Below are 22,952 nucleotides of genomic sequence, written 5' to 3'. Positions count from 1 at the left end.
CGTGAAGTACGCAAGCGCAGAAGCCCAAATTCGCCGCTAACCCGTGAAATACGCTTGCCGTAAGCACAGTATTCCATGTTTCCGTAAGCGCCGATTCTGTGCTTACGGTAAGCAGAGCCATGAAATTGGGCCCCGGTAGTCACAACTGATTGTGTAGTAGTTGAGACTATTTTTGTAGTAGTCGCGACTATTTTTGAAGTAGTCATGGCGGCATGATGAACCGGGTAGTTGAAAAACGGTAGTCCTGACTCGACTATAAGCAATGTCGCGAGAACAGACCGAGGTGCTCAAATCTAGAATTTTATCCTTTAGAGAGCATGGCCATCTCCATTTTGGAACGGGCACTTAGGTCAAAGTTATAAATTAAACAAAGAAATTCATACATTGATGTGTGTTAGCACTGCATACTCAGTACTTCCCCAAAACTCTAAATTCTTGATACAAAAGCACATTCAAAAATAGAGAGCTGTTAGGTTGTACATCCAATGTAGGTCAAGGAAAATCTCTCTTAAATGCCACAAAAATAACCTTTGTTATTATTTTTAAATGATAAATTATCCAAGTCAGGTAGTAGCATTCTTTTCTGCTTTGATTTTTTTTTTTTTTTTTTTGTGTTATAATGTGTATTGATACCTGAGAAAGCCCTCAATGATGACGTGTACTGCAGCTCACTACGGTCAAGGCCCACTGGCAGTCTATAGTATGGAATCAATAGAAATCAATGGATTAGAATAGAATGATTTAGAATTTGCACTGAAGTAGAAACGGTCAAATCAAATACTACAATATGTACACTGTGTTGTACTCAACGTTAGGACACAGTTAACATGTTTTCTATATCATTTTTACACTTTACTTTACTACTATTTATTTCCAACATTTTCCTAACTCCTAAGTATGGATTTAGCGAATGTGCGATATCCATCCATGCACTTTGTACACAACTGTGTACACCTGTGTTGGTCCACTGTACTGCCATTATATATTTTACTTCAATTCAGTCTGATGTTATCATTCATCAGTTGTTGTACAATTTCTGGGAAAGGTTTAACACAAATTTTCATGACAATGCAATAAACATTATTATCTGTTGACACCTTTTGAAGTGTTAATTAGATATGGAGAGTTCTTTTGTGTAGTTTACTTTGCACATAATTGTGAACAAGGTTTTATACAATGATGTACACATCTAGATTATTGTTCATGCTGGTATAGTGTTTTGCCGTTGCAGATAAATGTAAAGCTTTGTGATTCAATACAATTTGAAGAGATTTGGTTGGAAAATATCATTATGACTGTAGTTAAAGATAAGTGCTCTATAGACTAAAACATGTTTAGAACCAACAATTTTATGGATCAGTATAGAAATAAAATTTTTATGGGAAAAATTTAAATTAGGCAATAAAAGTGTGAGGATCCAGTCCTCACTGCGTGGTAATGACCATGTTGGTGGATGGTTGCCTAAATGGACCGAGCTGAAGGCCAGGTCCATTGAACAAACCAACCAAGTTCAATACCATACAGTGAAGTACAATACCATACAATGAAGACCTTCCTAAACTTACACTGCCATACTTTCTGACAAAATAAAAATCATTAGAGATTTTTCTTTTGCCATTATTTTTTGGCAAGTATTGTTCAAGGGCAATTCTTTAGCTTTCTTTTTTGCATTGAACGTAATCTCTTACACAACTACTTAAATGCATCAAGAACCAGACAGCCAGACTATGAGCTGCAAAAATAAACAGTCCACCATCAATAATGTAGAAATAGAAATTGGTCAAAAACAGTAACAGTTGCCCATAATGCACCAGTTGTTTACATTTTCCTATAAAAATATGGAACTACATGTACACTGTTAAATTGTGATTTTTTTAAATTTTATATTTAGGGCCTACTTGTAGTGTTTACAAAATGAGTTGGTTTGCTTCTTAGATGGTGCCCTCACTGCAAAGCAAGCATCTTTCGTGTACATGAAATTCACACTATGGCCCTATTAACAAGCAATTATTCCAGTATTTGTTTGGTATCTGTGCAACACTATAATATTATAGAATTAGATTTTTTGTCTTGTGACTGACTGGGTGTCATTTTCTGCAAAATCCACAGGTGTCCAGGATGGTGTAGGGGTTAGACCAATTCAGTTCACATTAAAGTTTGCAAATGGCCAAGTGGATACAATGCTTAAACTGAGCAATGAAAACAAAAACTAATTTTGAGGCTAGCAGTTTTCATAGATACCTGTAGACACTATTGAACAGACTCCAGCATTATGTACATGCAGTAACCATGGTTACTGTCCTGATTGTGCCCATTAAATTAAACAATTGACCATTAGGCCTGACAGATTATAGATAGATTAATGTTGATAGAGCTTGGCAAATGTGTGCTCAGTTCACATTGTATGCCTTCTAAACTACTAAGGTATCCTATGATAAGACCCTAATTGGTTGTTTGCAGCTTTCTGTAGAGACCATCGAGTCTGTAGATGTTCCAATAAGGATGTTCGTACATTACACACTTAGCACTTGTCTACAGCCGTGTTCAGACTGGACTTTTTTTTGCCATCTTCAAGAAAAACCTGAAACCCTACTTTTTCAGCCAGCCTCACCGTTAATCCTGTTTTTGTTTTGTTTTTTCTTGTTTCTTCATATTGTTCTTGTTATTGTGCATCGCTTTGATCTTTGTTAAAGGCGCTTTATAATATACCTATTAATTATTGTAAGTGCTGCAATTTTTTTCTGTAGAATAACAACTTTAAATCCAATGGGGACACAGGGTAAACTGACCCTCCTGTCAACTTAACTGCGACCGTGATGTAAAACTAACACACTTACAGGCCGAAAGAGGTCGCAGAAGATATTCGTGCTCCACTGATTGCAGTTATGTTTGATTGTTAAAGCATTGTAAAAGTCGGACTGAAATGTATTGTCGTGAACTTCAAATCCCCAGGCGTGAAACTTGTGTCCTAAGGCAAGACACTTGAAACAATTGCTTCTTCTTTCAGATGGGACATAAAGGCATTGGTCCCATGTGTTGTGTAACTTGTAAAAGAGCATAGTGCACTTATTTAAAAAAAGAAAGGGTTCGCCCCTGTGGCTGCTGAATGAGTACTCATAGCGTCTTAAGTTCCTTGTTAATAGAAAAGTATGTAACACTTCGTTGTTATTATTATTTTGATTTATTCTGGGTAAAAAAATCGTCCAGTGTAAAAGTAAAACCTTTGTCTTGCAGACATTATCTCCATAGATTTAAAAAGACACTTGTGAGACCTTTTTTGAGGAAAATGATGAGTTGATTTGTTCACTGAATTGCCTGTCTGACTTTGTAACTCTCTGGTATCCATGGCAACACATTTTTCAACGAAAACTCTCAAGAAGAATTATGAGGGCTCGATAATGATCACCAAGTGCCAGGTTTTGATATATCCCGATGTTGCCGATGACAGCCACGATTAAAAAAATGTCAAGCACTTAAGAACATGCTCTACACTGCTTTGATGGACGCCAATAAATACGTCGGGATAGACCTGGAGGGTTGCCATGGAAACTATGCAGTAGCACTGAAGTTCAGGGAAACATGTGATGCATGCATCGATGTAATCAAGGTTGATTCTTTCCAGATGATAATGCATTTAGTTGAGAATGTTGGAAGTTAAGGAAGGAAGGGAGGCAAATTGCAGATGAAATAATGACCAGCATCAGGGAGGCAGATGATTGGGGGAATTATTAGGCCTCTGCTGATGCCTAGAGGACATGGAGGCAGTGGTCTTTGTTGCCTTGTTATTGGTCTAGACCTTGGTATCGGTCTCATTCGGTTGAAGTTTGGAACATGTCCATGTACATGTAGAACAGGATGATTGTGAACATCCTGACATCAAATCACGATCAAACTTGTAGAGTAGTCTTCCAATTCAATCTTACAGTAATACCCGAAGTGTACAGTTTTGCTGAAAGTCTTTGCCAGTTGGATGCTTGGTCTGGTTTTGGTTTTATCAGTCATTGCGTATTATTGCCAAAACTGTACACTGCAGTATTTTTTTTCACAGGATGTCTACTGCAGAGTCTGTGAATACTGATTTTTTTTGTGCACACCCACAGTGCAGGTTGGAACCTCTTGGTTAAATGCAGGGGACACTATTGGTAAATCCTCAAAATAATTATAGCAATAAAACCTCACTTGGTAACGACTAAAGGGGAGAGGTTGATAGTATAAAACATTGTGAGAAAGGGCTCCCTCTGAATGAAATTTCCCCCAAGGTTGATTTCGACACCTCAGATTTAGAATTTGAGGTCTCGAAATCAAGCATCTGAAAGCACACAACTTCGTGTGACAAGGGCGTATTTTCTTTCATTATTATCTCGCAACTTTGATGACCGATTGAGCTCAAGTTTTCACAGCTTTGTTATTTTATGCATATGTTGAGATACACCAACTGTGAAGGTAGTCTTTGACAATAACCAATTGTGTCCACTGTCTTTAAAGCCATTATACACTTTCGGTAAACAGTATTGTCCAAGTCCCACACTTCGTGTATCACAACTTATATATAAAATAACAATCCTGTGGAAATTTAGGCTCAATCGGACATCGGAGTCGGGAGAAAATAACGGGAAAACCCACTCCTGTTTTCGCGCGTTTCGCCGTGTCATGACATGTGTTTATAACAACTCCGTAATTCTCGTTAACGAGAATTTATATTGTTTTACCGTTTTCTCAAAAAGTAAAGCATTTCATGGACTAATATTTCAAGAGAAGTCTTTCACCATTACCTTCTGTAAACCCTGTAAATTATTTGTAAATCTGTGAACTTTTTTTTTTTTTTCTGTACCGAAAGGGTCCAATGGCTTTAAGACAAAATGAAAGTCACCAGATTGGTTCTGTCAATCCTTGGCAACAGTTCCTGATGGCACATATTGGATGAAGGCCAATCGAGTCTGATTTTGTAGTCCCTGAATTCTTAAGCACATTGGGAACCCTGTGACTGGTAGGACTGTAATGAGGCTGTAATGTATGGAGGAAGGAAATTAAAACAGATCTTTAAAGGAAAGGTGTGTCGACTGTTCTGGGAAAAGGGAACTTCTTGATATCTGACTGTCTGAGGAAATTGTAGAATTCTATCATAATAATAGTCCATATTTACAGTTAGCGCTTTATACACCCGCATGGCGTCTCACCGCGCTGAAACATACAGTATTTTTCCTGCAGGGTACGTGGGACTAGGTTTTTGAATTATGAGATCTACTTTTTTTAGCACCATGTAATAGTTTACTATTTGCTGTGGCGCAATATGCCGCCAATTATAACAATAATATCTACCATGTATTTGGGCAAAGCCCAGAAAATTACCAGGCTCTTTTTCCAACTGTTTTCCAAAGGCAAATGTTTAGTAAAAAAAAAAATAAAAAAATAAGACCATTTATATTGAGACTTTATTTCATCTCAAAACTTGGCTACACTAAAAATTCTCCACTTGGGTCGAAATTGCCAAACAAATGAAGCAATTTCAACTTGACAACAGGACAATACTGCTGTGTCAAAACATATTATTTCTAATGAATTTTCACACACATCAATGGTGCTTACAATGTACAGTACTTGTTCTTAATAGCGCTTCAAGGAATTAGGCTCATTCGGCACTTGGTGCAAAGTACAATGTACAAACTCACTTGTACATTGTCAGTTTCCGCCTCTGAGTTCTCTAACTAGTGAACTCAAGTACTTGTAAGCCCTCATGATGGCAAAGGGCAAGTGGGGTGAACTAAACACCAGTTGTCAGTTCTGCATATTTCATTCACTGAAATGGCAAGGCCACTTTTCCTAAGTCAACAATGTTAAAGAGCATTTGCAATACCTGGTGTAGGAACACTACTGCTGAGAGACCAGCCTGCATGAAATTTCAGGGTATGGACCTATACACATTCATAATGAGAAAGGATGTCCCCACAAAATCAGTTTAAAATCTGTTTTTGCTGATAGATTTACCATGGAGGGAGCCCTTCCTCCATGGTTTTTTATAGTATGTAGGTCTTCCTGCCTAAAATGTTATTGTACAGAGCAGAGGTTACACTTTCAATCATGAGAATCAGAAGGGTTAAGGGCAACAAGTTCGGTGGATCGAAGCTAAGACCGGGGGCATTTGTTGTTGGTTGATTTCAGTTTTGTAGACTACCTTGTTTTAGTGTGAATGACAATTGTGTACAATGTGAGACTTTTGAGACGCTGGTGGATCAGACTCTCATGTAATAGACCTTTTTCGCAAATACCATTGCGCAAGTGCAGACTGTTGAATGAGGTGCATTGTGGGATAGCTATGGATGAAATTTGATCACCAGCTAGACCACTATGCACCTAATTCCAAGCTTTACGCGCGCCCCAGTATTTGCGGAAAGATCTATGGTCCTTTGATTGCGGTTCTGAGTGTTGCGCGCACATGTACAGTATTGCGCGCGTAGGTCTGAGCACGCGCACTGCTGGCGAGAAATGTGAAAAAGTACTGTTCAAAAGTCTCCCATTGTAAAGTAACAGTGATCAGACTCATTTTATATTTTTACTTCCACATGTATGTTGTTATGTATCAAATTTATTCACCTCCTGGAATTATGGGAACAGTTTCCATATCCTGCCACCGCTGTTTATTTTTGTTGCTATTTTTACATTTTCTTCAACTCTATTTTTCTGTAGTTCCTGCGAGACGAGCTCCAGTACAAAACGGACTTTGAGCGCCAGCACACTCTCCATGGTGAAGATAAATTCATCAGCGTAGATGACCTGTGGATGTCATGGAAATACTCTGAAGGTTTGTAGAACCCCCCCCCCCCCCTGGATACTGTGAGTGTTTTGTTTGTTATGATTTGGGTATGGTGTACTGCTGGATTAAATGACACTGCAATTTACTCTAGCGGTGTTCCCATTTTACTGTGTATGTTACAGTCAGTGTACTGCAACTTTTCTGTAGAAAGACAAAATTCAATCTAATGGGGATGCCTGGTAGACTGACATCCCTGTCAACTTACCACTAATCAGTAAGCTTGGGCGATATCGATTTATTTTATTCACGATATATCGCCGACAATATAATCGCGATTAATTAAATTTGACATCATCAGTCTTCAAACTCCCAGTGAAAGTTGTAGAAGGTGAGGTGTGAGAGAGAGGTGTTCTAATGACCTATTCTTCTGGTTTTACTCCAAACCTATGGTGTGCATGATGTCTCAGCTAGAAAATACATCCCGATACTGCGATATTTAATCGATATCGCAATATATCACGAGATATCGCAATATATCGCGATATATCGATAAAAACCTAATCGATCCAATATCGAAATTGTTTCCAAGTTAGTATCGCGATATTCAATAATATCGTGATATTGCCCAAGCTTGCTAATCAGGGGCAATACAAAGTCCAATGGGAACAGCTCTGTGCTGTAAAGCTACCGCGACCACGCATTAAAACTTTGCAAGCATCCTGGAATAAAGTCCAGGTGGCACTGCGCGGTAGAATTACACTAAAGCCTGACACGGTAACTTTTCTCCTTGCAGCGGAAAAAAAAGCCTAATGGGAACACAGCTTAAGATAGTTGGATTGAGATCCATCATTTTTATCACGACCACAGATCAAGATCCTGTGCCGCGTTTACACCAGTGATTGATCCAGCTCTGAACCCACTCATGATCACAGCACAGTTCCAAGAACACAAGCAAAAACCCTGCCAAAAGAAAACCACACAATTTTCAGACATATTTTTAACCCTATATCAACCATTATATTCATTTAAAATACTTTTTGTTGCCCACGGCGGGCAACTCAAAGGCAAGTGTCCATTGAAGCGTGAAGTGCACTCAACTCACTGGTATCTGAATGGCACACAGAAATATGAGGAACAAGATGCTGTCATGGCTATATGGCTGTGATATACAATTAAGGCCAAGTAAAATAAATAACATGTTGCTCGTCTGGACTTTTAACAATAATTGGTGAGGGAGGTCCTTGATATTATTTTATGTTCCAATTTGTTGTTACTTTTTTCACAGCCCGGGCTTTTGCCAACCGAGTTTGAAAAACTATGGAGAGCCATAAATGCAATAAACAGCATGGACTTTTTATATAAAATTTTTCTGGAGTGGATTTTCTGAACTATGGAGAGCCATAAATGCAATAAACAGCATGGACTTTTTATATAACAATTTTCTGGAGTGGATTGTCTGGACTTAAAAAAAAGAAAATTGTGCGGTTTTCTAAATCAGAGCGGGTGGGACGAGCAACATTTTTATTTATTTAATTTGGCCTAATGTGCTGTACATGTAGTGTACATGACGTCTACTGGGGTACATAATCATGAACGCTGTCTCTATTCACATGAAATAGATTTCCTCTGTCCTTGGTCATGATGGTACTACTGCATTGCCAGCAGTTAATTAGTGCCAGACTGTTAGGATGTTGGTGCTGTTTGTGTGTATAGATGTCTAGATGCAAAACAAAAACCATGCGTCTGAACTTGGACTCGTAAACTTGTAGTGATGTACATAAATTGCTAACATACTGTATGAATCATTAAAGGCAGTGGACACTATTGGTAATTACTCAAAATAATTATTATCGTAAAACTTTTCTTGATTACGAGTAATGGGGAGAGGTTGATAGTATAAAACATTGTGAGAAACAGCTCCCTCTGAAGTGACATAGTTTTTGAGAAGAAGTAATTTTCCACGAATTTGATTTCGAGACCTCAGATTTAGAATTTGGGGTCTCAAAATCAAGCATCTTAAAGCACACAACTTTGTGAGACAGGAGTGTTTTTTTCTTCATTATTATCTTGCAACTTCGAAGACCAACTGAGCTCAAATTTTCACAGGTTTGTTATTTTATGCATATGTTGAGATACACCAAGTGAGAAGACTGGTCTTTGACAATTACCAATAGTGTCCAGTGTCTTTAAGTATACATATTTTACAATGTGTATACACTGTTCGACGACATGTACCAGATGTATTCATTGTATGTAATACATCATAATATACACATTTATCTTCCAGTACGCGCTAATTCTCCAATCAGATGCTTAAACCTGAGTGTGATAGTAAGCCATACCCTACATGTACTTCCAGTTATATATTGCACTCTGCGTATTGTGATCACAACGCGTCATGCTCCGCATACTTTCAAGCGCAAAAATTACATTCTAAATTTTGCACAAGCATTGTTTCTTTATTAAGGTGCTTTGCGTATACGAGCCCAGGGTTTCAGACGAGAGGACGGAGCCTGGTTTTGAAAAAGGCCTAAACAGAGGCGTATACTGTATGTACAGTAGGCCTGTCTAAATGAATGTAACCACTACACTGCATCCTGTTTACGTTCTGACAGTGTCTGACAGAGTGCCATAACATTCAGGGAAGCACCTTTGCCAGACAGTGACAAAGTTTTCCGAGGACGACGTCTGTAAATCGACACTGTGCAGTCATTTATGAGAGACTTTGTTAGTCCTGGATCATGCTAATAAAACATATTACATCGTATTTGGAAGTGTCGTGGCCGAGCGGTTAAGATCATCAGAGTGTGGGTTTGAATCCCTAGCCCCATTTGTTTTGTAACGCGTGTAAAAGAATCCAGTGCACTTATCAAAAAGAGAAGGGGTTTGCCCCAGTGTTCCTGATTGTGGCTGCTGTATGCGCCGTAGCACCTTGTAAACCCTTTATAAGGTGCTAAATAGTTGGGTCTTAGAATTCATCACTGCAGTTTTAATTGTGCTTTGTTTTACTCTTATTACCATGTTTATTAACTATGTCGTTGTATAATAGTAAATGTTTTGTATATCTGATGTCTGATAAGGTTATGTCCACTCCTTTTGTTTGTCTGATTTTATTTCATTGTTTTGTTTTGTTTTGTCTTTAGTATTTTGTCTTCCTTTTTCAGTATTGTTTATAATTTAAATATATTTTTTGTTGTGTTTAAGGCATTCTGTTTATAAGCTTCTTGTGTAATGCCGCCACTTAGTAGTCTTCTTGTAAATATTAATTTTTTTTTTCTCAAGTGCTTATCCATGTGGAAATAAATGTTTTTGAAATGAAATGAAAAAGCCGTGATCATTGATAAAAACAAAAGTGGACAAGGGTAGACATACATGACGTTAATCAAAACATTTCCTTCATGAAAGAGAGAGAGGCCTGAAGGCAGTACATGTATGAACTTCCCGCTGTATCAATGAGTTCTTTGAATATCAATCCAATACTATGCATGAATGCTCATTCTACTGATTGAAACGTCAGTATTGTTTTCATGGCAACAGCACAATTTAGTGAGGATGTGCGCCGTGACTTCAACCGCGAAATATACAATATAAAAATTAGAGTGGTTGTGTTGAAATGGTTGTGTAGTGGGTTACCATGTTAAAGGCACTGCTGTCGATTTCACCAAACTCTAACTTTGAAATAATCTTTGGACATAGGACAAGTCCCAGCCTTGCACTGGAACATGCAAACCTTAAAGGATTTGGGTACTTTTTCAAAATGTCCATAGATTTACATTAAACTTACATGGTTTGAAGATAATGATAATGGAAAGCTTCCCTTCAAATGTTACTTACTGAGGTGCTGTAGTTTTTGAGAAATGAGTAAAACAAATGTCATGAAAACATGTTTGTAAATGCTTCAAATAATTTTGGTCTCATGAGACGAAAATTATTTTCATGACATTGTTTTACTCATTTCTCAAAAACTACAGCATTTACATATTTCTCAAAAGCTACAGCACCTCAGCACGTAATATTTTCAGGGAAGCTTTCTACTATCATTATCTTCAAACTGTGTAAGTTTAGTGTAAATCTGTGGACATTGTGTTTTTTGTCCTACAAAAAGTACATACACCCTTTAAGATTAATCCTAAGTTGGGACTAGTTACTCGTCCTAAATCGAGATATGATTATTCCTAGCGTCTCGTGAAATCAGCTGCTGGATATGTTTGGTAATTGTCAAAGACCAGAATTCTCACTTGGTGTATCCCAACATGTGCATAAAATAACAAACCTGTGAAAATGTAAACTCAATTGGTCATCAAAGTTTCAAGAGAATAATGAAAGAAAAACACTTTTGTTGCACAACTGTGTGTGCTTTCAGATGCATAGTAAAAGGCTTCATGCCTGAAGTCTTTTAATATTTGAACTTGGGAGATAATAATGAAAGAAAAAAACACCCTTGTCACACGAAGTTGTGTGCTTTCAGATGCTTGATTTCGAGACCTCAAGTTCTAAATCTGAGGTCTCGAAATCAAATTCGTGGAAAATTACTTCTTTCTCGAAAACTACATTACTTCAGAGGGAGCTGTTTCTCACAATGCTTTATACTATTAACAGCTTTCTATTGCTTGTTACCAAGTAAGTTGTTATTCTAACGCTTTCTTTGAGTAATTACCAATAGCAGTCAGTTCCTTTAAGAGTCTAGACTTAATATTAGTGATGTCTTCTTTTGTACTGACAGTTTACAACTGGACCGTTGAGCAGACAGTGGCCTGGCTGACAGACTTTGTGGATCTACCTCAGTATGCAGACACCTTCAAGAAGAATGCCATCGAGGGCTCAGCAATCCCAAGGTGAGAGCTGGATATCAGCTGGGATTGATCAGCAAATCCTTGGTCGTTAAGCAGAAAATATTGCTTCATAATTTCTGCTAAGCGTAAATAAGCACTGTAACCTAATTGTTTTTATTCTTTAATTGTTGTGCATGGTTTATAGACCGTATTGAATAACCCCTTTTTGCCATGAAAAGTTGCCATCTTGTAGGTCAATCCGCATGCGCGTCCAAAAGCGTACATCATCGAAGCACGCAGCACGCAACATTCCCGGTTTGATTTCTACGGCACATGCACGCACACACGCCGCACACGCACAGACGCCATCTTGTAGGTCAGATATTTGAGCCGCGTGACGTCATATTTAATATGGGCTATTGTGCTATTTTTGTAGCTGCCTGTTGTTTGATGTTTGTGGTGCTTTTAGAACTTGTGCGTGCAATGCAATTTCTTCTTTTTGGAGATAATTACATTTTTCTTATGTCTTATGTCTTCTTATCACTGTAGCAGGATACCTTTGTCTTGCTTTAAGCAGAAAATATTGCTTTATATTTTCTGCTAAGCATTAAGTAGGATACATGTCACTTTTGCAGGATACCTGCTTTAAAGGCAGTGGACACTATTGGTAATTACTCAAAATAGTTATTAGCATAAAACATTTCTTTGTAACGAGTAATGGGGGAGAGGTTGGTGGTATAAAACATTGTGAAAACGGCTCCCTCTGAAGTATTGTAGTTTCGAGAAAGAAGTAATTTTCCACGAATTTGATTTCGAGACCTCAGATTTAGAATTTTGAGGTCTCGAAATCAAGCATCTGAAAGCACACAACTTCATGTGACGAGGATGTTTTTTCTTTCATTATTATCTCGCAATTTCGACAACCGATTGAGCTCAAATTTTCACAGGTTTTGTTATTTTACGCATATGTTGAGATACACCAAGCGAGAAGACTGGTCTTCTACAATTACCAATAGTGTCCAGTGTCTTTCAGCAGAAATTATTACATCATAATTTCTGCTAAGCATAAGTACAAGTAGGATACCTGTCACTTTTGCAGGATACCTTGGCCTTGCTTTAAGCAAAAAATATTGCTTTTTAATTTGTGCTGAGCATAAATAAGTAGGATTCCTGTCACAGATGTTGTCACGAAGATAAACACAACTTTAACTACTCATAATTAAACATACTCTGATTAAAATAACAACATATTTGCATGGTTTAGGATCACCACTTTCATGCTTTGGAAAAGTATCAACGTTTTATTGGCAAACAGCTTCCAAAACAGATTTAATAAATAGTATAACCTCAATCAGTTTTCTCCAAACATGAAAGTTTGGCTGAAATGGCTAAATTTGCCCTTTGTGTAAACAGTGACAAATTCTTTCACCTTGTGAAATGCAGGGAGGCATTTAAGTTCGCATCGGGGATAAAGAATATTAATTTTGGTTGTTACCCATACACCGATGTGTGTTAGCACTGTATACTCAGTACTTTCCCGAGTCCTGTGAGAAAATATCACAGGCATGTTACACGGGTGGGATTCGCACCCACGACCCTTGCAATTCTAGAGCAGAGACTTACCAACTAGACTACCGAGATTGCCTGGTAGCTAGAGGCAGTTCAAATCCTATGTTTTGGCAGCAACGATTTATGTTAAATTTGCATCGGGTTAACAAAATTGTACACATATGTTGAGAAGACTGGTCTTCTACAATTACCAATAGTGTCCAGTGTCTTCTAGCAGAAATTATTACATCAAAATTTCTGTTAAGCATAAGTACCAGTAGGATACCTGTCACTTTTGCAGGATACCTTGGTCTTTCTTTGAGCAACAGATATTGCTTTTTAATTTGTGCTTAGCATAAATAAGTAGGATTCCTATCACAGATGTTGTCACGAAGATAAACACAACTTTAACTACTCATAATTAAACATACTCTGATTAAAATAACAACATATTTGCATGGTTTAGGATCACAACTTTCATGCTTTGGAAAAATATCAACGTTTTATTGGCAAACAGTTTCCAAAACAGATTTAATAAATAGTATAACCTCAATCAGTTTTCTCCAAACATGAAAGTTTGGCTGCAATGGCTAAATTTGCCCTTTGTGTAAACAGTGACGAATTCTTTCACCTTGTGAAACGAAGGGAGGCATTTAATAATGTTAAATTTGCATCAGGGATAAAGAATATTAATTTCGGTTGTTACCTATACACCGATGTGTGTTAGCACTGTATACTCAGTACTTTCCCGAGTCCTGTGAAAAACTCGGGTGGGATTCGAACCCTTGCAATTCTAGAGCAGTGTCTCACCAACTAGACTACCGAGATTGCCCGGTAGCTAGAGGCAGTTCAAATTCTATGTTTTAGCAGCAACGATTTATGTTAAATTTGCATCGGGATAACGAAATTATTTTTGGTTGTTACCCATACACCGATGTGTGTTAGCACTGTATACTCAATACTCAGAAGGGAGGCATGGTGGGTGGAAATCGCATCCTGTGCATTAGTCGATACATGAGGAAAACCCTGTACATTATAGTCTTTGCAGCAGCTGAGGCAGATTAATGTTCAATATATTTGGTATGAAGGTTAGGCTTAATAGAGTGTCTAATACGCCTCAGCTTCCATCGCTTCTTCTCATCCATCAAACCCCTTCACAACATCATTGACTAATGAACCTCTTTAGAGTACGACAAGCCTCTATCAAATACTGTACCTCCATTAAGTCTTAAAAGCATTGATCTGAAGGTTTTTATTGTAACAAATGTGGGCGGCACCATTTGAAATGTCAGGTCCGTACTTGCTTTTTGAGAGGGTTTGATAAAACGCATGGGCCTAATGCGTATATATACAACCGGGCCTGTGCAAATATTCACTGACATCCGTCATGTTATGTGCATGCACATTTATCGGTACAGTACATCATGCTTTGAACTTCGCTCTTGAAGGGGCACATGATTTTCCCACCGGTAAGGGGCACCTTTTTGAGAAAAATGTCAATTTGTAGTGGAACTTTGCAAAGGGCACCACAGCAGAAACACTGGGCACTGTGGCATTTACTGTGGGTGCCATGGGTTATTTAAAGACCAGCAGCCAATTTCACAAAACTTTACGCAACTGCGTATGTCCACTTGCGCAACATATTGTTATGTGCATACACATTTACCAGCATAGTACATCATGCCTTAAACTTTGCTCTGGAAGGGGCATAGTAATTTCCCTCTGTGGTAAGGGGCACCTTTATGAGGAAAATGTACAATTGTACTGGAAATTTGCAAAGGGCACCACAGCAGAAGCACTGGGCATCACGGCAACTGCTGTGGGTGCCGTGGGTTATTTTGAGGCATGGGTACAAATCGTTATTACCATTTTTGATTACCAAGTCTTGCTCTCGTCCATCAAACCCCTTATCAACATCATTGACTAATGAATCTCTTAAAATTATGACAAGCCTACTAGTGTATGATATGGCACTACCATATTCTGTGCTTCATTCAATTCACTCTTAAAAGCATTGATCTAACAGTTTAAATGTAAGAAATTTGGGCGGCACCGTTGGAAATGTCAGCCCTCTACATGTACATTGGCTTTTTGACAGGGTTTCTGACAGGGTTTCTGCAACGCATACAACTAAGCGAAGCCTGTGCAAACATTTCCTGACAGACATTTATGTGCATGATAAATCAATTTGACAGTCTTACTTACTATAGAAAAGCCACTACTAATGTATTGATCCTAAATGGTTTGATTCGCTAAGGGTTTTATTAACACAAGAGCGCCATTGTTTGGACCTACCCGCCATGCCCCTTCTTCCCTGTGCACCAGGGCCCAATTTCATGGAAGCGTAATACATTTCACGGATTTCAGTCAGTAGATTTCATGGGTTAGTGGGAAATTTTGGCTTGTGCGCGTGCGTACTTCATGTTACTAGGCATTCTACGCTTACAAGGCTAGCGCTGAAATTGCCACGCAAGCACTTAGAGCCATGTAGAGGCGTTTTTTGTTTGTTTGTTTGTTTGTTTGTTTTTTTTGGGGGGGGGTCTAGCGGCTGAAATCTTAATTGTATTGGGGGGGGGGGAGGGGGAGAGGGAAGTTAGAATTTAGCACGGGTACAAATGGAAGATCCAGGTGCTAATTCACTTGACTTTCCCTAATCAATCAGAAGATTGTGATTGCATTTGATAAAAGCAACCACATTGTTTGGTGGGAAGTACCGGAAGTACTTATAATTGTAAATGAAAGGCTGAACACCTGTTTGTTGAGTGATAAACGTTGTGCTTGATGACTTGACAAATCAACCCAGCAGTACTTAAACAGTCCGGATATTGAATCTTACACTTGACACAATGCGCTACGATTTGAGCTAAAGAGTTGCGGGTGTCTTTTGAAGGTTTATTTTTTATTTTTTTATATGAACAGGACTGCCATTGGCAACCTACCTTGTTTCTCTCTGATCAGTTAATATCAATGAGGAGCTCTTGGGCGATATCACGATAGTGTAAGTTATCACACAAGCGCGAGTTGAATACGGAAAAATATAGCGCTTCTGCGTCCCGTATCCAACGAGGCCGAAGGCCGAGTTGTATATGGGACGCAGACCACTATATTTTCCGTATTTCCATGAGCGCGCGTGTGATAACGTATTTATCTTCAAGCAAACTTGGCGCGTGACATAGAACACACACGACGCAGGTAGTGATATTAGCCGTGCAATATAGGTTTTTATCACCACTCCATTCTGCCAATCTGATTGGATGATTAGCGCGTACTTGGAGATAATATCAAATATTGCAATACTAATTTGGAAACGATTTTGATATCGGATCGGTTTGGATTTAATCGATATATCGAAATATATCGCGATATGATATCGATTAAGTATCATAATATCGTGATGTATTTGCTAGCTGAGACATCTTGCACCCCATAGGTTTGGAGTGAAACCAGAAGAATAGGTCATTAGAACACCTCTCTAATGCTATGACTGTGTCTTCTACAACTTTCACTTGGAGTTTGAAGACTGATGTCAAATTAAATTAACCGCAATTATATCGAATACCGCGATATATTATCGGCGATATATCGTGATTAAAATAAATTGATATCGCCCAAGCCTCTTGTTTTTCAATTGACATCTAGTTCAGATACCCTTTATCTTCTTTCGATTGAAAGCCACTTAAAGAATACATGTCCATGTTGTCGAGGTCTCCGAGTCTTTGCTTGCCTTAATTGTGGTCTGAATGATGTGGGTCATGAATGTTGTGCGTAATGTTTGGAGGCTGCCACACTGACACAAATTTTAGCTGGTAGCTCTGTTGCTGTGGAGGAACGAGGCCTAATGTATTCATAATAAGAAAGGTTAGCAGGTGATGCTGCATGCTCTTAACCGACCAGAGAAAACCCTTGTGTCGGTTCTACACATAGAGCTATATATATTGACTAGAGCGCTAACTTGCTCTGCATTTTGAAGCCAACCTGGGCGCAGACATGTTTGATGTGTTGCGTGACTACGGAACAATTTTAATTTGAAGAGAACACACATTGCCGCGATTTTTTTTATACATTCGGCGGTTGGCTTACATACGCGACTGCCTGTTCGCGTACGTCCGGGCTACGAAAACCGTAAGTTCGACTTGATTGACATACTAAATGGCGCTCGCAGTTTGTACGCTCATCACCAGATTGTGTGTTCACATTTGCTGCATTTTTTGGTTCGATGACACATAAAAAAGAACAAACGCACTGTCATGCAAATAGCCGTACAATTGCTGTACAAAATTTCAAGCTTTTGTATTGGTTTGTACATAAACATGGATGCGCCCACACGGCTTCAAAAGCTTAGTGCGTGTAAAACGGGGTGTTAGCGCTCTAGTCAATATATATATAGCTCTATGGTTCTACATTAGATCCCTAGATCTAGGGGTATGGTGCAAGGTGGAAAATGTGTTAGCTTTGTAAGACAAATCTCACCTTTCGAGTTGCCAAGAAGCTGCTAATTTCATCTCATGAATATTTGATCAGCAACCTTGCATCTTTATTAGCACTGGTGGTTGGGATGTAACAAAGTGTGTTGATAGTCTGTTATTCTCATGAAATAATCCATCATTACTTACATAAAAATTAATAATATTGATAAAAACCAGAGTTTGAATTCGGTGCTCCTAATGGCTCGGAATGAGGTAGCCTATTATTATTCAATTGAAAAACATAAGAACACTGGTCTTGTCCAGTCATAAATTTACTGGCCCAACGCTAAAATCACTGGCCTCAAGCCTGCAGTTCGGTGTTAAAGGAACATTACAGAATTGGTGTTGCTTGCAAAACAGTTGTTGGCAATTTAAGCACTTTATGTAATCCACCAGATACATACACTGACAAACCTGTAGAAGTTCAAGATCGATGGGCCATCTGGGTCACGAGAGAATAGTGAAAACTCCAAATGCGAAATTAGATTATTTATTTCTCATCAAATTAATATAACATTTCAGACAGAAATATTTCAAGGGATGTTTTCTACTATCATCATTTGACCGTGTAAGTTTTATGTAAATCTGTGATCTTCACGATTTTTGTTTCTTACCAATTCTGTAACGTTCCTTTAATTTGGCCCTGGCCAATATCGTCAATTTCATTCCTGATTAAACTACAAAGTTGTTTGTTTAAGCCGGGGAAAAGCCATAAAAAAACTACTGTTGTTGTGTGAGGCCTTTGATCTAAAATATCTGGGGTGGATTTCACAAAGGTAGTCCTAACTTAGGACTAGTCCTAGGCAATGCTAAGAGATAGGACCAGTCCTAAGTTACGATGAGTTACTGGTCCTAACTTAGGACCAGTCCTATCTCTTAGCATTGCCTAGGACTAGTCCTAAGTTAGGACTACCTTTGTGAAATCCACCCCTGGTGCATTTGAGGCATCTTTGTTTGTCTGTTTATAAGATTATATTCTAAAGCCATTTAATATTCAAAAATCTGTACATGTATTTGTGCAGGGCAGGAATTTTATACCATTTCTGTTATTTGATAAAACTTTAGTACAGGGATTATAACTATTAAAAAGGGAGTAACTTAGAATTATAAAGAAATGGCATTAAAGGCAGTGAACACTATTGGTAATTACTCAAAATAATTATTGGCATAAAACCTTACTTGGTGACGAGTAATGGGGAGAGGTTGATAGTATAAAACATTGTGAGAAACGGCTCCCTCTGAAGTGCCATAGTTTTAGAGAAAGACCTAATTTTCCACGAATTTGATTTTTGAGACCTCGGATTTAGAACTCGAGGTCTCGAAATCAACCATCTAAACGCACACAACTTCGTGTGACAGGGGTGTTTTTTCTATCATTATTATCTCGCAAGTGTGATGACCGATAGAGCTCAAATTTTCACAGGTTTATTATTTTAAATGCGTATGTTGAGATACACCAACTGTGAAGGCTAGTCTTTGACAATTACCAATAGTGTCCTCTGCCTTTAACTTAAAAGTTTGATTCTGAAAATGAGCACATAAATCCAATACCATATCTTTGTTTTCGAGCCGGTGTTTGCCTAACAATGTACTCTTTTTATTTAATCCATCCAGGCTGGCTATCAACAGTGCCCAGTTCCTTACCTCCATTCTAGGAATCATAGACCCCATACACAGACAGAAGATCTCCCTTAAAGCAATGGATGTTGTTCTATTCGGCCCGCCAAAACGTAAGTTATAGTGCTTTTGTACCTTTACCTTTAGCTAGCCTGTTAATTTATCTGTCGACGAATGCAAGATCGCACAAATTATGTGAAATATTTCTGAAAAGGTTGTAAATTTGATCGGTATGAGACCTTGCTGCTCATTGTCCTACACAGTTAGCTTTCTTATGATATTTATTTATGACATTTTTTTATCTTTTTATATTTATTTACTACATGTATAATTATTCATTAAAGGCAGTGGACACTATTGGTAATTACTCAAAATAATTATTAGCATAAAACCTTTCTTGGTGACGAGTAATGGGGAGATGTTGGTGGTGTAAAACATTGTGAGAAACAGCTCCCTCTGAAGTGCCATAGTTTTGGAGAAAGAAGTAATTTTCCACGAATTTGATTTCGAGACCTCAAGTTTAGAACTTGAGGTCTCGAAATCAACCATCTGAAAGCACACAACTTCGTGTGACAAGGATGTTTTCTTCTTTCATTATTATCTCGCAACTTTGATGACCGATTGAGCTGAAATTTTCACAGGTTTGTTGTTTTTTGAATATGTTGAGATACACCAACTGTGAAGGTTAGTCTTTGACAGTTACCAATAGTGTCCACTGCCTTTAACACAGCGGCTTGAAATGTGCAGTTTTGCATTATTGGATCAACTCTGAAATAATCCTTATGCTTTCTGAATCCCATTCAGAAATGACAAAAACAAAGTGCAGTTTATAACGACATCAATGCGCTTTAAATTTGTGCCCAGGTCTATGGGCCAAATAAAATATCTGTAGTCCTTCTTAGCTCCCTAGGGAGTATAAAGCCCCAGGCTTTCGTGACACTCCAAAAGTTTTTTTTAACAAGTAAACAGCTACATAGGTACTCATTTATACCCCTGGGTAAAACTGTTCGAAAAATCGTTCTGTTCTAAACCAACGATACATACTATCTGTTTTAAAGACACTGGACACTATTGGTAATTGCCAAAGACTAGCCTTCACAATTGGTGTATCTCAACATATGCATAAAATAACAAACCTGTGAAAATTTGAAATCAATCAGTCATCAAACTAGCGAGATAATAATGAAAGAAAAAAACACCCTTGTCACACGAAGTTGTGTGCGTTTAGATGGTTGATTTCGAGACCTCAAGTTCTAAATCTGAGGTCTCGAAATCAAATTCGTGGAAAATTAGGTCTTTCTCTAAAACTATGGCACTTCAGAGGGAGCCGTTTCTCACAATGTTTTATACTATCAACCTCTCCCCTTTACTCGTCACCAAGAAAGGTTTTATGCCAATAATTAATTTGAGTAATTACCAATAGTGTCCACTGCCTTTAAACAGGTAAACAGCTACAGGTACTCATTTATACCCCATGGTAAAACTGTTCGAAAAATCGTTCTGTTCTAAACCAACGATACATACTCTCTGTTTTAAGCTTCTATTTGAAATGTTTTTTTCTTGTGTGAATTCATTGCAGCTACCCACAGCTATCTGAAAGACACCACACTGTTAGTCTCACTGGTGGTAGCCATCGGTGGATGCTGGTTTGCTTACGTCCAGCACCGCTACTCAAAGCAACATATCAAACAGATGCTACAAGACATGGAAGGACTCCAGAAGGCTGAAGATGCTCTCAGCGAAGTCCAAGAAAAGTAAGATTTTCTGTAAATGGTGGCTTTCAGTTACAGTGTTGTGTTGTTGTTCATCAGGGCCCAATATCATAAAGCCTGTAAGCACAAAAACTTGCTAAGCTCAGATAAGTATTGCTTTACAAAAACAGGTTACCAGCCAAAATTACAATAAGTTTACTCTGTTTTGACTGGTCCCCCCCTCAATTTGTGCTTAGCAAAGAAACTTGTCAAGCAGTATTTCCTGCTTAACAGCTTTATGAAATTAGGCCATTTCATTCCCCATTTTAACCCTGCTGTAAACTACTTCGCGTTGGGTGACATGATCATCCAGAATTTTATTTTTGACATACTTTTTATGGCGGATGTTTTTTATTGCTTGGAATAACTTCGGATTTCCTTTAATTTTTTTTGCTGGTAGTCAGATGGCTTACATTATTTATCCACCAAGACCCAATTTCATAAAATAATAGCACATAAACTTGCTTAGCACAGAAAAAAAATTGCTTAAAAACTTAAGGCTATTCCTAAGTTAAGACGAGTAGTTAGGACGAGTTACTCGTCCCAACTCGAGATAAGACCAGTCCCTGATCATTTTGTATGACCGTCTCTTAAACTCATTCTACATATAACTACTCTGTAAGGGTAAGCTTGAAGCATAATTTGCTCTGGTGTCTTTAAAAAAAATCCTCTCCATGTTTGTGTGTACATCTTAGTACTCATGTACATACCTGAACATACATGTATGCATCCAGTAACGTTTCAATAGTCAATTATCATGTTCTTGGAATTATTGATTTGTTAAGTTGTTGTGTCTTCTCTGCCTCTCCTTAGAAAATAATCCTCCCCTCCCATTGATTTCCCTATGATGTACACTGGCATGTACCTTATATACATCTGGATACTGTACATCTGAGAGAATGTCCTTAATTAAGTTGTCATGCATACACAATGTAGTTGGTGTCGAGTGTACATAAATGTATGTACATGTATCATACATTTGAGAAGCGTGCTACTTGTACATGTACATGTTTTGTTCACCATGACTTTTTCTATTCAAAATATGCATTTAATATATTTTTAGGTTACCTTGATCCATAGAGTTATATATAAGAACTAGAGGGCGCACTGGCCTATATACGCGACCCGACATGCGCGCAGGCGGCCATTTTCTAAGTTGACAATAGAGGCATCGCACAGCGTGTGTTTGTGCGGCCATTTTGTAAGTTGACACAACAGCATCGCGTATAGCATTCAATAAACACAAACTCCAACGTGTACTTCATATTCAACGCGCGTACAGAATGGTGCGCGTGTCTCCTTGCTGTCCCGTCGCATCTGTGCAAGAAGCATCACCAGTGCGCTCTCTAGTTCTTATATATAACTCTATGCCTTTATCATACTTCCATTAACTTGGTCATGATCCCTGTCTACAAAAGCTATGCTGAATCCAAATTGTTAAATAGCACAAAATACACCAGACTTGCCCCTTCCAGCCTCGGTTTGGTTGCTTCAACCATGTCAACAATATTCCCAGTGGTGTACAATCTTGCGCGCCAATTTTTGTTCTTTTCCCGAATGCCATGCTCGTTCGTAACCACCTTGAAAGTGTGACTTCAAAATATCCAAATTTATTGTATATTTAAGTTCAAGTCCTATGGATATCTTTTCTGTAATATGAGACTACGCAGAACGCGCTATCAAAAGATGGATCAATCTGTCTATGCAGTTTAGGGTGACCACATAAAACATAATTAGTTTGAAATGTACTGTGCAAAATACGTGCATTTTTACACGTGCATACTAAGTGCCCGACAAGCACCTTACAAGTTACTTTTGGTCAGCGAATCAGCGTTGGTTTTGAGTGTTTCCCTCTCATGGTGGCGAGGCTGTCTTTAGTGGGATCAAAACAAGATGTCTGTTCCATGATCAATGTCTTTATTGACAAGATGATGTTTACACAGATGTAGTCTGTGCAGATATGTTCACTGTAAGTTCTACATGCACTGGGGCCTAACAGCTTTATAAAGAGATATAGATAGTGTACAAATATTGACTGCTATGTGGT

General features: G+C 38.3%; 1 protein-coding gene across 2 annotated transcripts in view; it reads left to right on the top strand.

Moving 5' to 3' along the window:
* LOC139935696 (stromal interaction molecule 1-like) overlaps positions 1-22,952 on the top strand; it is a 63,521-nt gene that overhangs the window by 2,825 nt on the left and 37,744 nt on the right. For both annotated transcript variants that reach the window (XM_071930232.1, XM_071930231.1), the window contains exons 3-6: positions 6,685-6,799; positions 11,475-11,586; positions 19,152-19,267; positions 20,734-20,908. In XM_071930232.1, the coding sequence (XP_071786333.1) occupies positions 6,685-6,799; positions 11,475-11,586; positions 19,152-19,267; positions 20,734-20,908 (518 nt within the window). The remainder of the gene's footprint in view (positions 1-6,684; positions 6,800-11,474; positions 11,587-19,151; positions 19,268-20,733; positions 20,909-22,952) is intronic.

The sequence above is a fragment of the Asterias amurensis genome, chromosome 4 (assembly GCF_032118995.1).
Source record: "Asterias amurensis chromosome 4, ASM3211899v1".
Lineage (NCBI taxonomy): Eukaryota > Metazoa > Echinodermata > Asteroidea > Forcipulatida > Asteriidae > Asterias > Asterias amurensis.
The sequence above is the reverse complement of the archived record's forward strand: the minus strand, read 5'-3'. Positions and strand labels throughout refer to the sequence as shown.